At 50.5% G+C, this 15,701-nt stretch overlaps 1 protein-coding gene across 1 annotated transcript in view; it reads left to right on the top strand.

Annotated features, from left to right (window-relative positions):
- Positions 1–15,701, top strand: part of SYNJ1 (synaptojanin 1) — a 1,805,713-nt gene that overhangs the window by 1,562,165 nt on the left and 227,847 nt on the right. Inside the window, exon 25 of the mRNA XM_069636346.1 lies at positions 4,706–4,744. Within this exon, the coding sequence (XP_069492447.1) occupies positions 4,706–4,744 (39 nt within the window). The remainder of the gene's footprint in view (positions 1–4,705; positions 4,745–15,701) is intronic.

Below are 15,701 nucleotides of genomic sequence, written 5' to 3'. Positions count from 1 at the left end.
GACTACCGGGCTCTAGGCCTGAGTGCCTAAAGTCTCCTGGAGCATGCGCCAAGGTCCCTAAGTGAACCAAGCAGCATTTCCAGACTCCCAGCACACCTCCTCCCAAAAGCTCTGCGCCACACCAAGATTTCTTGTGCAGTCCTTTGTCCTATCACAGTTCTGCTCCTGACAATATGATGGTCAGGTGGGAAGGTTTCACGCCACACGTGAGCAATATGGAGACTCCATCTAAAGCGGAATCTTCTCCATGGGAGAGGGCCATGGAATTGAGTAGCCAGGCAGCCTCCACAGCTTTCCTTGGGCAGGCCAGCAGCTACCATTCAACCGGAGTGTTTGCCCCTAGTGGATTGGTCCCTCTTGGATGTTCCATGATGCACATCATTCCCTTCAACCTTAAAGTCACTTCTGTACTCAGGGGCATGGATTTATCAGATTAGGCAAGTTCCGAGGATACTGGCTACGATGACCTGAATACCAGCATCAGCAGCACCATGCCCTTTTTTACGCAGACTTCAGTGTCATGCTAGAAAAGCTTATTTGAGAGGTTCATGAGTCACGTGAAGTCACCTCAGATAGCCAGCATTCTGAAAGGCTTAATTAAAGAAGTACTTGCACTGGCACCGCCAACTCAAGATCTGGCACCAGTACTGGTTCCACCTCACGTCCTGGTGTCTCTGATACTGGCACAGCTCCACGCTCCCCTACCACAGGTGCCCCCACCTCCTCTGAAAGCACCTGCAACCCCAGCCCCACAGGACCCTGCATCTGCCAGATAATCAGCTAGTGGTGGACCCAGTGCAAATGCTCAGACAGGTGGCATTTCGCTACCACACACTAGCGCAGTGTAACCAAGCAATACACCGGAGGCAGAGACGCCCTCTGTCATCTCCCTGACACGTTGGGCGTACAACCCTGCGGTTAGCCCTCTGGATGCTTTCTCTGATTGCCTGCAGATGTGCAGTGTGGGTGCAGCCAATATCCTCCATCTCCCGCTGTCAGCGCTCCATGTCCTCAGGCCGCAGCATCAAGTAGAAGTATGTCGTGAGGTTGAGGGGCTCTGCACTGGCTCAAGACTGTAAGCAGGGTAGCCATATGGGGGGAGTATTCAGATCCGGCTCGGGTGTACGTGCACGTTGAAGACAATTAGCAACATGAAACGAAGTGTGCAAAGGCACTTCACTCCCTGACACTGTGCGTTTGGCTGAATACAGTCTTGGGGTAGAGGCCTGAGAGCTTTATTTTATTTTTTATAACCGGGTTGAACTGTGGACATCAAGACCTGCTTTATCAATTGGTTTTAACTTGGACTAGGGATTAACTTTGGATCTGCAGTCATTTAAACTAGATACCTCATCAAGACTTTGTGTTTCTACTCATACCTTGTACTGTTTTGTTAAGAAATCTATCTTCATAAATTGCAACTTACACTATTTGGTCCTCCTCCAATGTATTATTTGTAAGTACATATAAAGAGTTGTGACAAAGCATTAGATGTTGTCACTTCTCCCTAAGGGGGGAGCCGCTATCCCATGAAACCAGGGAGGTGAGGCCGCTATCCGTAATATGGGAGGATCTCCTAGGGAGGGACTCCCCCCTCATGGGATGAGTACGAACTCTAGGGTGCAACCCTTGTAACATCAGCACAATCCCACAAACTCTAACCTCTCTTTCCTCGAAAAACCTCTTTGTAGAGACTAAATGTAATGTACTGTTATCAGGTGGAGAAATATAGGGAACCTGAAAGTACTATGACGAAGAGTGTAGGAAACATGAATATCACTTGCCACACAAGTTCTGTTATGAGGTGGCCCAGCGCCAGTATCGATAACAGAACAACAAAAGGGATAAAGGACTTATACAATGAGCCGATTGGGAACCAGAAACATTGCATAAAAACCAAAGAGGGACAAACAGCCCTACAGATAAGGGGTTTATCGGCCACTTTATTTCCCTAAAAATAGGCAAATACTCAAAAGAATAAAATGGGGAGTAAAAATACTCTCAGTAAAAAATTGGAAATAGACACCTGTGCCCCTGCTTTCACATAAACAGATCGATGGGTGTGTTTGTACCAGTAGTTCATGTAGTACCACAGGAAGAAACGACTATAATTATGGAAGAGGGCAAATGTATCTTTTAATGTGCATGAATAACTTGGTGCAAAGAAGTATTTCTCACAAAAATATTTTTTTCACACTTGAACATATATGTACTTGTTTACCAAATACTCCTATTGGGGACTGGACTCATGTTTTTACTCCATAAAAAATCATTTTACTCCCAACTTTCAAAAATAGGGAGTAAAATACTGCTACTTCAAAACCTTATTCGGAGCACTGGGGACAAAGATACCTGTCTATTCCAGCTGAGACAGGCAGCAGCTGTAGAAACTGTCGGGCGTGCCAGTTTTGAAGCCGCTTGGGGGACCGGAGAAGGGGGAGCACGGAGGACGCTGCAGAGCCCGTGCCACCTTTCTTCTCAGTAACCGCAGGAGCAGTCCCAAAGGAATGAAGGAAGCTGAGCTGCACAGAGGGAAGTTGCACTGTCGTCGAAGACGCAAAGAGAAACCCAATGATGCTGAGCTGCTGAGGGAGACTGTGCCATCGTAGACAGAGGAAGAACTGCTGAGAAGCCGAGCCATGCAGAGGGAAGCAGCACTGTCGTTGCAGATGTGGAGAGAAGCCTGAAGCAGCAGAGAGGTAAAGCCTTGTCCTTGGAAGCCCCAGTGACGTACCGACATCCCTATGAAGGTAAAAAGAGGTATGGGAGATCTGGAGGGGACTTGACTTTAGAAGCGAGGACCCAAGTCCACAGAGCGATATGAATCCTCTTCCTCATGCCAGTACTGGGCAGGTTAGTGTACCAGGTCTGCCGAGCCAAAGATGAAGAACCTGGGTCTGGGACCCAACCACAGTTGGAACTTTACATGTTATTGAACAGAGGAGACACTAGGGTATCCAATGGAAGGGAGTTGTTCCCCCTCGGTCTAGTGTGATTGGCACGTTGTAATGAGAAGCATCAAGAGGAGGGAGCCATCCTCCTGATATCAAGTGGCGGAAGTAAGAAAAAGCTTCTAGCCAGGCGAGGGAGTCATTCTCCTGGGCCACAAACAGTTTAGCCTTATCTACTTCAGTTATAAGCGTGATGGTCAGAACTAGGGATTTTGACACAGGACGGTGGACATTTAAGTTAAACAGACATTCTGACAGATCCTTTTTGGTCTTTGGTTGAGGCAGGGAAACCACTCGTTGAAATAGTGATAGATTGGTATTTCTCTTTTTCAAGAAGAATAAAAGTCCTTGCCAACCATTATGCCACCTTTGTGTCAGTTTCCTTCTGCACCCTTACAGAGTAGAAAACAACTCTAGTGTTGTGTGATTCTGTAGGGGCTACCTGTGGCTGTAGTCTAATTTCACTTCATCCCATGGATTATTGCTCCCACCATTCCGAAATGAGTTTCACTTCATTGGGCAGCACATGGCTAAAACTAAGACCAAGTTACACAAGTCTGACTTGCCTTTTGTGGACATGCATTGCACAGCTATTTTAAAGCTCTTTAATAAGTTGCTAAATGGAAAGATGATCTGATGAATGGTCTAAGAGAATCCATAGTAGAACTGTTTACCTCAGCTGCTGATGTCTCATTCAATGAAAAAGCCAGACATTCATGAAGTAGTGCATAAAATAAAGTGCAAATTGTGTGACTTTCATTCCAGAGCATGTGCCGTATTTTTTCCTTTGTTCCTTTGTAAACTGCTACATTAGTTACAGTGAAACATCCTCCAGAATATAAATGTATATTATAAAATGCTTTGTCTCAGACAGAGTTGTTAATTAACACATTTTCTGCACTTTTTATGCCTGCCAACACATTTGTAAATTTGAAACTCTTCAAAAATGAAAAAAGGTGTGCATTGGTTTCTTTTAAAAACAAAAATGCTTTTGTTTGAGTCACGGATTGAAAATATGATTAAATGTAAAGCGTCTTAAAATATTTCTTTTAAAAAAACATATATTCTTCAATATGTTGAAGTTTGAATTAGTACATTTTTCTGTGGTGTATGTAAATGATGGGTACTGTATGTTAAAATTTGAAAAATGATACATTTGGAGTCAGATTCGTATAGCATAATGTAGGAGAAAGGGCACCAAAATGAAAGAAAAACACTTCATCCCTCAGCTTACACCATCCATAGGATCAGTATTTTAGGATGCTTTTATGTCCCTGAAGCAGATAACTTAAATATTCCCAGTGCGCCAGGGCTACATTGTGCCGTATTGTGCCTCTCTTGCCCTCAAGAGGACTCCTGTCCGCATGCTTCAAGGTTCCTTAAACTTCCCTAATCCATGTTTCCATGCGAGATAGGCAGGCAAATGGTTAAACCTATGGCACTAGATAGTCAATAAGCTGTAGCAAGTTGCTAAAGTATGTATTCCCTCTCTGGGAAATTGAAAACGTGAAGAATGTACCCAAGGAGTGATAACCATTAGGGTTTTGATCTGGCTGGGTGTTACCATTTCATCAACTTGGAGTATGAATTTGATGTATGGAATAAATTACCACTTCATTTATTTTGTGTTGGTTGGAATGCACATACTGTTCTTCGTGTATGCCATGTCTGCTTTACTTTTATTCTGTTTGTTGACTGTCCTATTATGCTTTAATTTCTCATTTCTGCTGCCTCCTTTATCTGTAAACTGAAAGGGGCTAGAAGTCCAGCACCTGCTAGGAAAGAAACTGAAGGTAACATTTTACCTTTTCACAACTGTGCATGAGTATTGCATGATCTAGTTACGACATTGTTTGTGTCATTATAGTTTGTCTCCATCTATGTCATAAGATTTGGTCTCCATGAGGGAAGTAATTTTATTATTTTTCTTCATCAGTGGTGAACTGGGGTTAAAACGTTTGTGATGTCCTTTCAGCCTGAGATTCCATGTGTGTTGCTTTTTCCATCTATCTTGACTTTCTCTCTACTTGGCAAAAGCTGGTGTTGCAAATTACGTTTTGTTTCCATAAGAAAAATGAAATCTACAGCAAATGAGAAGTAACCGCTGTCGTTGCAAGCATTCTGAAAATACAAATACAATAACACAAACCCGAACCATGCTTTAACTTGAATGAGTGGAAATCCGAAGTCTTTTTTTCTTCTTCAAGCAAATATGAAGTCATTCACATGAATAGCTTCAAGGCACTTCAGAAACAGAAGCAAAATATAAACAATTAATATGTTTGAAAAGGACACACACAACACAAATGTACACAAAATTAATATAGTTCGACACCACCCATAAAGAATGTTGATCTGTCCAATAAAGAATGCCATGCCAGTACCAGTAAAAGAGGGATAAACTAAGCAATTAGTTTTAACTATGCTTACCTTCCATATCTGATAGGTAAACTTTAAATCTGTACTTAAATTTACCAGGCAACGTCAACTCACAAACTTATTTCAGGGATTGGTTCCATAACTTCAATACCTCATTTATATCTTCAAACCTATCTTAGCCAGCTATCTAAGACTTCTCAAGTTAGCATCCAATTTAGAGCTTCATTCTTTTGCAGGGTTTTACATTAAAACCAGGTCACACAAACCAATTCATGAACCTAAGATTTTGAAAAAGCTACTTCAGATTTGTCCTTGCAGCAGAGAAGTGTTGAAATGTATTCAATTCTAACAGTAATGCAAATTGCTGTATTTTGAGCAGCTTGTATTATGAAAAGACGTGTCTGAGTCAAACCCAATAAACAAACAGGAATATTACAGACCAGATAGTGCCATTGTGTGAATTAGCATCACTGTTTGGCTTTTCTGGAAGAGTTGAGGGACATTTGATGAACTTCTAAGATTAAGATGCCTTGTTCTGATGGACTCCTTCGTACCACAGATTCCTCATCTATGATATCTATCACCCAGTGCCAGCTGCTCATAGGAAGCTTTTCTGCGGCAAGGGGGGCACATCCCAGTTCTGAGTCAGTTCAGCCCAACGCCTCTACATTACCCGTTCCGGACGTGACGTTGGGGTCAGTATGTATAGAGGCACAGCACCCTGTGAACTCAGTTTCATTTTTCCACACAATTTGCTTGCTAGTATGAACACTCCTCTTAGCTAATTATTGATTTTTCTGAAAGTTTTGCTTCGTCTCTTGAGTTTATTGTGATGCTGAATCTGACGATGTCTTCGGGGCTCAAACCCTGCATGGATTACGGGCGCCAAATGTCTGTATGGGACCCCCAGCGCATATCCCTTTACTGCTTTGGTGAAGGTCACGATGTGCAGAACTGCGCATCGTGCCAGTCTATGCACCTGAAGGTGCTCCAAGAACGCGAAGCAAAGCTTCACCTTTCTCCTGCTCAAGGTCACCGGGCACAGAACGTGGCACTGTAGAGCGGTTTGCGTCCGAAAGAACAAAAAGAAAAAAGTAATGCAAGAGGTTGAGGTCACCCGGTTTTTCTTCTCAGCATCATACGTCTTCGTCCACGAAGAAGAGGAGCCACCACTACAAGGAAACTCAGGAGAAATAGGCCCTGCAGGTATCTTTTCTGACCAAATCCTCTTCACCAGATGAATGGGGCGCTTTCCGTTTGAAGATGCTTGAAATCTTTGCCAAGGCCCCAGCAGCTCTGGTCTGCAACCGCAGCGCCTTCAGCTTCGGTCTCGGCACAGAGGGCTCTGGCTTCAGCCGAGCCGACACCTCCCACCACGCTTGGAGGAGCTGGCAGGGAGTCCACAGTACAACGTGACAAGATCGTGAAAAAGGGGCGCATTGTTCTGTCTTTGGACATTGGTCCACCCACATATGGTCCCTGCCCAATTGCACCAGAGTCGCTAAAGAGGTCCTTCCGCTCAAAGAAAGGTCATACATGTAATATTTGGAGGACATTTATGTCGAAGAGGGTGATGATGTCCCTTTTGGTCTGGAGTCCTTCCACACCAGGCAGGTGAGAGACTTCCCAAATGAATTTTATGGGGATATGGGTGACTTGGTGGACCTGGCGGCTGACTTGCAAGAGGCAAGTGGCCTGGGTACCTCTCTGGAAGTCGACATTGTGTCTACTGCCATCCCTGGCAAACCACAGGCAGCCTGTCAGAGCTTGATGGTGAAGATAGTTCTTACGCTCACCTGGACCCCACAGGGGTGTCGATGGGACCCAGACAGCTGCAGTCTCCTTCAACGTGATGCGTAGTGCAGAGATGACTGTCTGGACTGGCCCGCCTAGTCTTGTTTGCTGGACCCGAAGAAGTATTTTCCTGCAAGTGGAGACAGGGATTAACCACCTGTGGGTTTTAGTGATGGCCTCCCAACTGTTCTCGCTCTCCCCCACTAATCACCTCCGATATCCCCTTAGTAACCTCACCTTATGTTCGTAAAAGATGAGCTCTCCATCCTGCGTGTCTTGCAGGGGCGCGTAGATACCAGTTACTTCACTGGTTTGAAGGCAAGTTCCAGTAAGTATTAACTCTGAAGTCCCTGGCGGGATTGGTAAGTATCAAGTTCAAAGAGTTCAATGTGCCCGATGTTCACTCTTGTCCCCTTCCTTCCTTAAATTGCAACTGAGTTCGTGAGAAGAAGGTCTCGTAGCTGCTGCTGGCGTTCAGGTAAGAGTCTGTGTTACCCAACGCTGTCCGGTAACTATTGCATGCGTTAAAGTGTTGTTTTTCTCCCTCTTTACAAATGCGGCATATGAAAATGTGGAGAGTTATGGAATAATACCGCCGGTGGTAAATCAGGTAAGTCTATGGTGGTAAGAGGTTGTATTTGTTTATTCCCTTGGCTCACCTTGTTTTTTCTTGTGTCCCCTAGGTGCCGGATTACGGTGAAGAAATGATGGAGACAGTGCCGGATGAAAAGATGCTGTGAGAACTGGTGAGTATGGCGCCGTGCTGGAGCTGGCGAAGTGACGCGTGCAGGACTGATGTACTTTCCAGGTCCGGAGATGAAATAGTTCCGGAATTTGGTGAGGAATTTGAAATAAGTTCGTTTTCTAACCTTGTCCTTTTCTTCTTCTTTATTCTAGGAGCTCCGGATTTGAGGCGGGCGTGGCAGAAGACTGGATGCTGGCTGCAGGCACGGTGAGCGTCACGCTGCTGGATGCAGAATAACACGAAGCATGTGCTGCTGTTCGGGTGTGGTTTAAATAGCCTCCAAAGTAGTTCCAGGTAAGAAGTTCCCTAGAGCCACGCCAGAGTAAAAAATAGTCCCTGTAACAAAATAGTCCCATCCAGGCCTCATGTAGGCTTGGACTCTTTTGCAGCATGGTCTGCATCAGGTAAGTAAAGTCTAGTCATATTTCACTGATTTCTATGATGCTTCTGGCACCTAGGGCGCCAGGACTGAACCCAGACAGCCCCTAACCGGGGCTGCTGAGGTTTAAACACATTTCTGGATGCCTGCTCCCGGAGCTGAGGGCCTTGGTCCTGATGCCCGGGGGTAGGCATCATGACAATAGTAGACACTCCTGAACTGTTGGGCCCCCGCAATACCCAAGTTGCAGTATGACCTGTGCTACATTCTGGATGAGGGTCATAAGAAGTCAGGCAGTGGAGGAGCCTGTGGTAGACCTGTGAGCCAAACCAGCATCAGTCCTCACAGTGGACCATGACCTAGTCAAGAAGCACAGTCCGTTCCCTTCGGACCCCTTATTCCTCTCTGCCCACGCTTCTCCAGAGAATTTGGTGGTGCAGACCTTAAGTTCACGACTTTTCTGTCTTTGCCCCGGATAGTGAGAGAAAACTGTTGGATGCGTGGGGCAGGGTGATTTTCGGCTCCTCCAGCCTAGGTCTCCGAAGCCTCAACGCCTCTTGTACATTGGCCAAATTCAATTTTGGTATCTGGCCATTGTTAACAGAGGTGACAGAGCACATCCAAGAAGGTAAATGCGGGGCAGTTTCTGGCCATTGTTACAGACGGCAGTGAGGCTTGCCATCCGATATTGCAGTCTGGTCTGGACACCACAGACTGCATCATTAGGACAATTGCCACCAGCACTGTCTTGAGATGCTTTTCTTGGCTGAGGATGTCTGGGTTCGCCACTGATGTCCAGGAGAAGCTCCTGGACATGCCCTTTGATGGCATGAACTTGTTCGGCACCAGTTGCTCCAAACTTTCCAGGCCCTAATGCGACAGTCAAGTTGTTGGGGCTGGCTGTGCAGCAACAGCATCTGGCAAGTCTAGTGGTCATTGCCTCTTATGCTCAAAGGGGTAGAGCCCAGTCTTCCTTGGGCAGTCAAGGACAATGCCGTCCCTACAGGGGTTAGGGGATGCAGTACACCTAGAGGAGGTGCTTTCTCCTTCTTTGTGACCTCCGCAACCCCCAGTACGAAGCCACTGTGAACAGGACTTCGCCACTCAAGATATCCCAGTTTGGCGAAAACATTGAGAAATACCACCTCGGACACCTGGGCTTTGCCAGTCGTCCAGCAGGAATACTAACTCTCATTTGGCTTTAGCCCTCCAACCCCGCCACCCCCACCATGCCATCAACTCTTACCTCTGCATCCTCTCCTGCTGAAGGAGATCTGTCCGCTCCTGGGAAAAGAGACCACAGAGATGGTACCCTGCTCAGAATGAGCAAGGGGTTGGTACTGAACTTACTTTGTGGTGCCGAAGGAGGACAGGAATCTGAAACCCATCATGGATCTGTGGCTTCTGAACTTGTACTTGCGCAAGGACAAGTCCAATATGGTTACTCTAGCCCACATCCTCCAGGTCCTGGAGATGAATGGCTGGCTAGTTTCCCTAGATCTCCAGGATGCTTACTTTCATGTGGCTTTCCACAAGAAGCACAGGAAGTATCTGAGATTCAAAATGGGTAACTGCCATTACCAGCTCAAAGTCCTTCCTTTCGGTTTTTCTCCGCCACATGGTTTTCAGCAAGAACTCAGCTCTTCTAGGCTACTGTACAGCTCCCGCTGGCTGTGTTCCTTCTCACGCCATGATGCCCCTGGGGGGCCGTGCGTGGTATAAATGTCGGTAAAAATAAAAGCTGGTAGTGGCTGCTTGCCTCAGCAGGGGAGGGCATTCATGTCTTTCCCTACCTGGACAACTAGCTCGTACAAGCCCATTCACCAGTTCTAGTGTCTGCACATCTGTACCGGGCATGCAGCCTGTTGCACAGCTTAGGCTTCCCCCTGGACTTAAAGAAGTCAAAGATTTCGCCATCCCAGTCTCTCCGATTCATCGGGCAGTCTTGGTCACCCACTTGGGTTGGGATTTCCCACCCATGGACAGAGTGGCGAACATCTTCAAGATGTTTCAGGTTTTCCAACCTCAGACAACAGTTCCAGCCTCAGCTTTTCTGCGCTTGCTGGGTCTCATGGCATCATGAAACTTGGTGGTACCGGAGGCCCATCTGCGCATGAGGTCACTGCAATGGCTCCTGAGCTCTTAATGGTCTTGGTTTCAGGGACGAACTTCAGACCTTCTTCTGGTCTCAGAGAGTGTGTCTGGAGACCTGCAATGGTGGTCCATGAAAGACAACCTCCTGAGGGGGTCTATTTTCCATCAACCATGGCCACAAGTGACCCACTTCTGCATGCCTGAAGGGCTAGGGCGCTCACCTACAAAATCTGACAGGCTGTGGTCTCCATCGGAGTGCCTAGAACGCATCAGTGTGCTGGGGCTAAGGGCGATCAGGTTGGCCCTGGTCGCTTTCCTCCCCCCTGTGAAGGGCAAAACGGTACTGGTCCTGACAGACCATACTGTAGCCATGCATTGCCTCAACAAGAGGGGTGGCGTGGGCTCCTAGCCGCTGTCCAGAGAAGTAATGCGATTGTGATTCTGGGCTCTGGAGAACAGCATGCCTCTGACTGCAGCTCACCTGCCCGGTAAACACTCTAGCAGACACACTGATCAGGCAGTCCTTAACCTCCCATAAGTGGGAGCTCTTCCAGGAAGTTCTGGAGGAAATTGATCCCTCTGGGGTACTCCCCAGATGCACCTCTTTGCTTCCAGTGTAAGCAGGAAATGCTGGTGGTACTGCTCCTAGGAATTTCCTCGACAAGGTGCTCTGGGGACGCCCTGATGGTCGAATGGTACCTCGACCTGCTCTATGCGATCCCGCTGATCCCTGTTATTCTGATGGTTCTCAGCAGACTGTGTCTGTTCGAGATCGCTCCGGAATGGGACCAGAGAACATGGCACAAAGAGTTGCTAGACTTGGCAACCTGCCCAACCTGGTGTCATCTGCAGAGGACAGCTCTCTTATCCCACTCAGAGGGGAAGGTCCTGCACCAAACCTACACAGCCTGAATCTTCATGCCTGGCTGCTGAAAGGTTGAGGTATCGGGAGTGGGATTTGTCGAGGATGTTCTGTACGTACTCCTAACTGCTAGAAGACACGCCACCAGGTCCATTTTACCTGCAGGTGGTAGATGTTTTCGTATTGGTGCCGGGAAGGGGATCTGGACCCTTTTACTTGCTCCACCGACTCTGTGGTGGAATTTCTTCGGTTTTGGGCCCGTACGAGTCTACAAGTTGGTATAGTGAATGGGCCATTTCAATGTTTAACAGGACCCCGGAGCAGGGCTTCTTTTTCACGATCCCCAGTTCTCCAGCATGGGGTCTGGCATGGATTCACATGCTCATGAATATTCCCCGTCGTCAGGCTGGGAATCCTCGGTAAAGAAAAAATCAGTATCAGTTTCGTTTCTGATCTGTCTTTCCTAGTAGTAACCAATCACTGATCTCTGCGTCATACTAACCACAGCCAATGACTGCCCTCTACCTAAGCCCCGCCTCTGGCAGCCATCTTCAGATTTTTACCGCACGTTCAAGTGTTGGGAGTCCTCGTGCTTAGCTCTCGAGCTTTTACTGCGTGTTTCGCGCTTTTTCAGGTGAATTTTCACATTTTTTTCGGTTAATCGAGCCCCAAGCTCCACCATTTCTACTCCCGTTAACGGCTACCCGTGGCGGGATTTTCCTACACCCCTCAAGGGTGAAGATTTCGTCAATTAACTTCTTGGAGGATTCCAGAAGATTTGCGGCCTACTTCGAGATGGCCCAGGATGCAAGTTTGTCGCCCGGACCCAAGCTGTTTCGCAGCTGCCCTGGATGCGGGCTGCAGAATGTGTTTAAGGAAGACGAACATTGGCGATGCCTCTACTGTCTTCATGGGGACAAGACTCATGTAGAGAAGGACTGCCAGTTCTGCAAGAACTTGTTGGAGCGGACCATGAGGGACCGTCGATCCCGTCTCGCAAGCTGGTTGGAGAAGGGCTCGACGGGTGAGAAGAAGAAAGGGTCCGAGCGGGCTTCTAAGTCCTGTGCGGGCGTCCCGGCGACGGGGGCCCAACACCAGGCCAAGCGCCGCGGGTCCGCTGGCTCCGGGAGCGCCGAAAGGTCGGGCTCTTCGGTCGCCAGGCTGGGCGCACCTTCCCCGGCACCGTCAACCACGAGCCAACGCTCCGGTTCGGGGAAGAGAAAGTCCGAGACCCCAGGTAAGCTTCGGGAGAAGCCCCGTCTGATCTCGGAAGAGGGGGAGCGAGGCGTCGCCCCTCCCCCGAAGGAGAAGGTCCGGGACGCACCTAAGGTGGTGAAGGCCCCTACCCAGCAGGCGAAGGCCTCTATCGAGGCTATCGCGGCGACTCTTGCCAAGCCGGCAGAGGCACCGCCAGCGGAGACTGCCTCCGGGACTAGAGTTTCCCTGCCGCCAAGGAGGGAATCCTCTTTTCAGCCCATCGTCGTGGCCGCCATGATGGAAGAAGCGAGGGGGGGCACGGTGCCCTCCTCAAGCTCAGAGTCCGCCTCGGAGGAGGAACTGACCGAGGCCGTGAGGAACCTCAAAGTCCAATTCGAGAAGGTTCGATCCCGTCAGGAAGATCCTCGGGAGATAACCGAGGAAGACGACGATGGTGAGGAAGAGGTGCCTTCCCTTCCGGCGCAGCCGGATCCTAGGCCTCAGGATGGCTCGGCGGCCATCTTGTCTGCCATCCAGTCCTTATGCTCTGAGATAAGGACGAGATTCCCACGGCCCAGGCCGGAGGACCCGCAACCTGGCCCGTCGGGAAGTCCTCAGAACAAACGACGGAGGACCCAACCCTTTCCTCCGCTCGCCCCCGTAAGGCCTACAGTTCCCTCCTCATCCTCCCACGAGTCGGGAGATGACGGTGCGTTGGGCTCTACGACGGGTTCTGAGGGCGACGACGACGGAACGGGTCTCCCGTCGCACGGGCCTCGCCGCCCGACGTGATTGGCTCATTCCACTCCATGATCGCCAGGGCGTCCGAATTGTTCCAGCTCTGCCCGGAGGAGCAGAAAAAGGAAGGTTTCCTCTATCAGCGCGGGGAGGCCAAGAGGAAGACGGTCATCGCGGTGCCCCTAATCGATGACATCTGGGAGGAGGGCCTGTCGGTTCTCAAAAACCCCTCCACGGCACCAGCCAAACGGGACCGGTACGGGGTCCCCGAAACCGCTCCCCTGTGCCTCAGGGCCCAGACAACGCCAGACTCGGTCGTCTCGGCGGCGGCGAAGAAGAAAGCGGCGGGGTCAGGAGCCTCGACGTCGACTTCCCCGCCGGACGGCGAGGGAAAGAAGTTGGACGCCATGGGGCGGCGGGCCATTTCGTCGGCGGCGATGACGATCAAAGCGGCCAATGCCCTGGCGATCGTGGCCCGTTACGACAGGGAGCTCTGGTTTAAGCTGGCCCCCATATTGGACTTCCTGCCGGACGAAAGAGGTCCGAGGCCCTGGAAATACTGCAAGAGGGCGAGGTGGCGTCGGACCACGCCATAACGGTGGCAACCGATATTGCCGATACTGGGTTCCGCCAGCTGGGCAACAGTGTTTGCCTACGACGTGGGTGTTGGCTCCGGGCGACCGACTTCCGTCAGGACGTCCAGACCAGGGTGTTGGACATGCCGTTCGGCAGCAAATTGTTCGGGAAGGCGGTGGACAAGTCCCTCCAAGCCATAAAAATGGACACGGAGACGGCCTGCGCCCTAGGAGCCCTTCAGCAACGACGGCCCTTTCGGAGCTCCGGAGGCAGACAGGGTGCCTCCAAGGGATCCAGCGGTGGCTCGTCGTCCTACCGCCAGGCGGCACGCTCCTCGTCTCAGGAGGCCTATAGGGGTCGCGGCAAGCAGGGAGCGCCTCGCTGCCGTCGGCAAAGTTGCCAGGGCGGCAAGGCCTCCACCTCCAAGCAGGACTGAACCGGCCGTGGTCTCGGGCCCCCACCGAAGCACCCCGGTGGGAGGCCGGCTGACGAATTTCGTCGGCGTGTGGAAGTCCATCTCCACCGACCGTTGGGTGCTGGATACCCTGGCAAGAGGACACTTTATCGAATTCCTGAGGAAGTGCCCTCACGTTCCACCTGTAGCCAGGAAGGAAAATCACGTCCCGCAACTGCTGTTGGAAGTACGGGCGATGCTCAGGAAAGGCGCCATCGAGCTTGTCCCGAAGAGGCTCCGGGGTGTACTCAAGGTACTTCCTCGTCAGGAAGAAGACGGGCGGCTGGCGCCCCATCCTGGACCTTCGTCGTTTCAACAAATACATCAGATCACAAAAGTTCAGGATGGTCGCCCTCCAGCACGTACTGGGACAGCTGGAGGAAGGCGACTTTCTATCGTCTTTGGACCTGGAGGATGCATACTTCCACGTTCCCATCCTCAAAAGTCACCGAAAGTTCCTCAGGTTCGTCGTCCAGGGACGCCACTACCAATTCAGAGCACTGCCGTTCGGATTGAAGTCGGCCCCCAGGGTCTTTACCAAGTGCCTAGCACCAGTGGCGGTGCGGCTGCGCCTACAGGGGATTCACGTCTACCCCTACCTGGACGACTGGCTCATCCGCACAAGGACGAGGGAACTCGCCGTCGAACACACTGCAAGGACCGTCCAGCTACTCACAAACCTGGGATTCGCCATAAACTACCCGAAGTCCCACCTGGTGCCGTCGCAGGTGGCCCTGTTTCTGGGAGCGAAGCTCGATACAGTGAGGCGCCCGTCGGCCCCGTCAGAAGAACAGACGAAGACCATTCTAGGCAAAGTGCAGCGCCTGCTAGCCACGGACGTGGCCAGGGTGAGGTCCATCAAGTCCATCCTGGGGATGATGTCCTCTTGCATCTACCTGGTGCGCCTCTGCAGACTACGGATGCGCCCTCTTCAAGAATTTCTCGACGCCTGTTGGATACAGACGACGGGCACCTTCGAAGACAGGGTCCCCCTCAACGAGGTGTTCCGGCGGGCGATTCAGTGGTGGGGCGTTTGAGCGCACCTCACGGCGGGCAAGGACTTTCAGACGCCGGCGTACCAGGAGACGGTGTCGACGGACGCCTCCCTGGAAGGTTGGGGCGCCCACACCGGAGATCTCCACGCAAGAGGCCTCTGGCTCCCGGAGGAGAGGCTCCTGCACATCAACGTCCTGGAACTCCGAGCTGTGTTCTGGGCTCTCAAATCGTTCCTCCCGTCGCTCAAGGGCAAGGTGGTGCGGATCTTCATGGACAACACCACGACAATGTTTTACATACGGAAGCAGGGAGGCACCAGATCCCCAGCCCTATCCAAGGAGGCACAGGATCTGTGGCACTGGGCGGTCGCCCAGGGGATGTTCCTGGTTCCCTTCCACCTGGCAGGAGAAAGCAACACCATTGCCGACTCGCTCAGCAGGGAGCTGCGCGCGTGTCACGAGTGGGAACTGCGCCAGGATCAGGTGGATCAACTCTTCCGACGATGGGGCAAACCCCAAATCGACCTGTTCGCAACA

This window comes from Ambystoma mexicanum, chromosome 7p (assembly GCF_040938575.1).
Source record: "Ambystoma mexicanum isolate Mex_15411 chromosome 7p, UKY_AmexF1_1, whole genome shotgun sequence".
Classification (NCBI taxonomy): domain Eukaryota; kingdom Metazoa; phylum Chordata; class Amphibia; order Caudata; family Ambystomatidae; genus Ambystoma; species Ambystoma mexicanum.
This window is presented reverse-complemented; position numbering and strand designations above follow the sequence as displayed.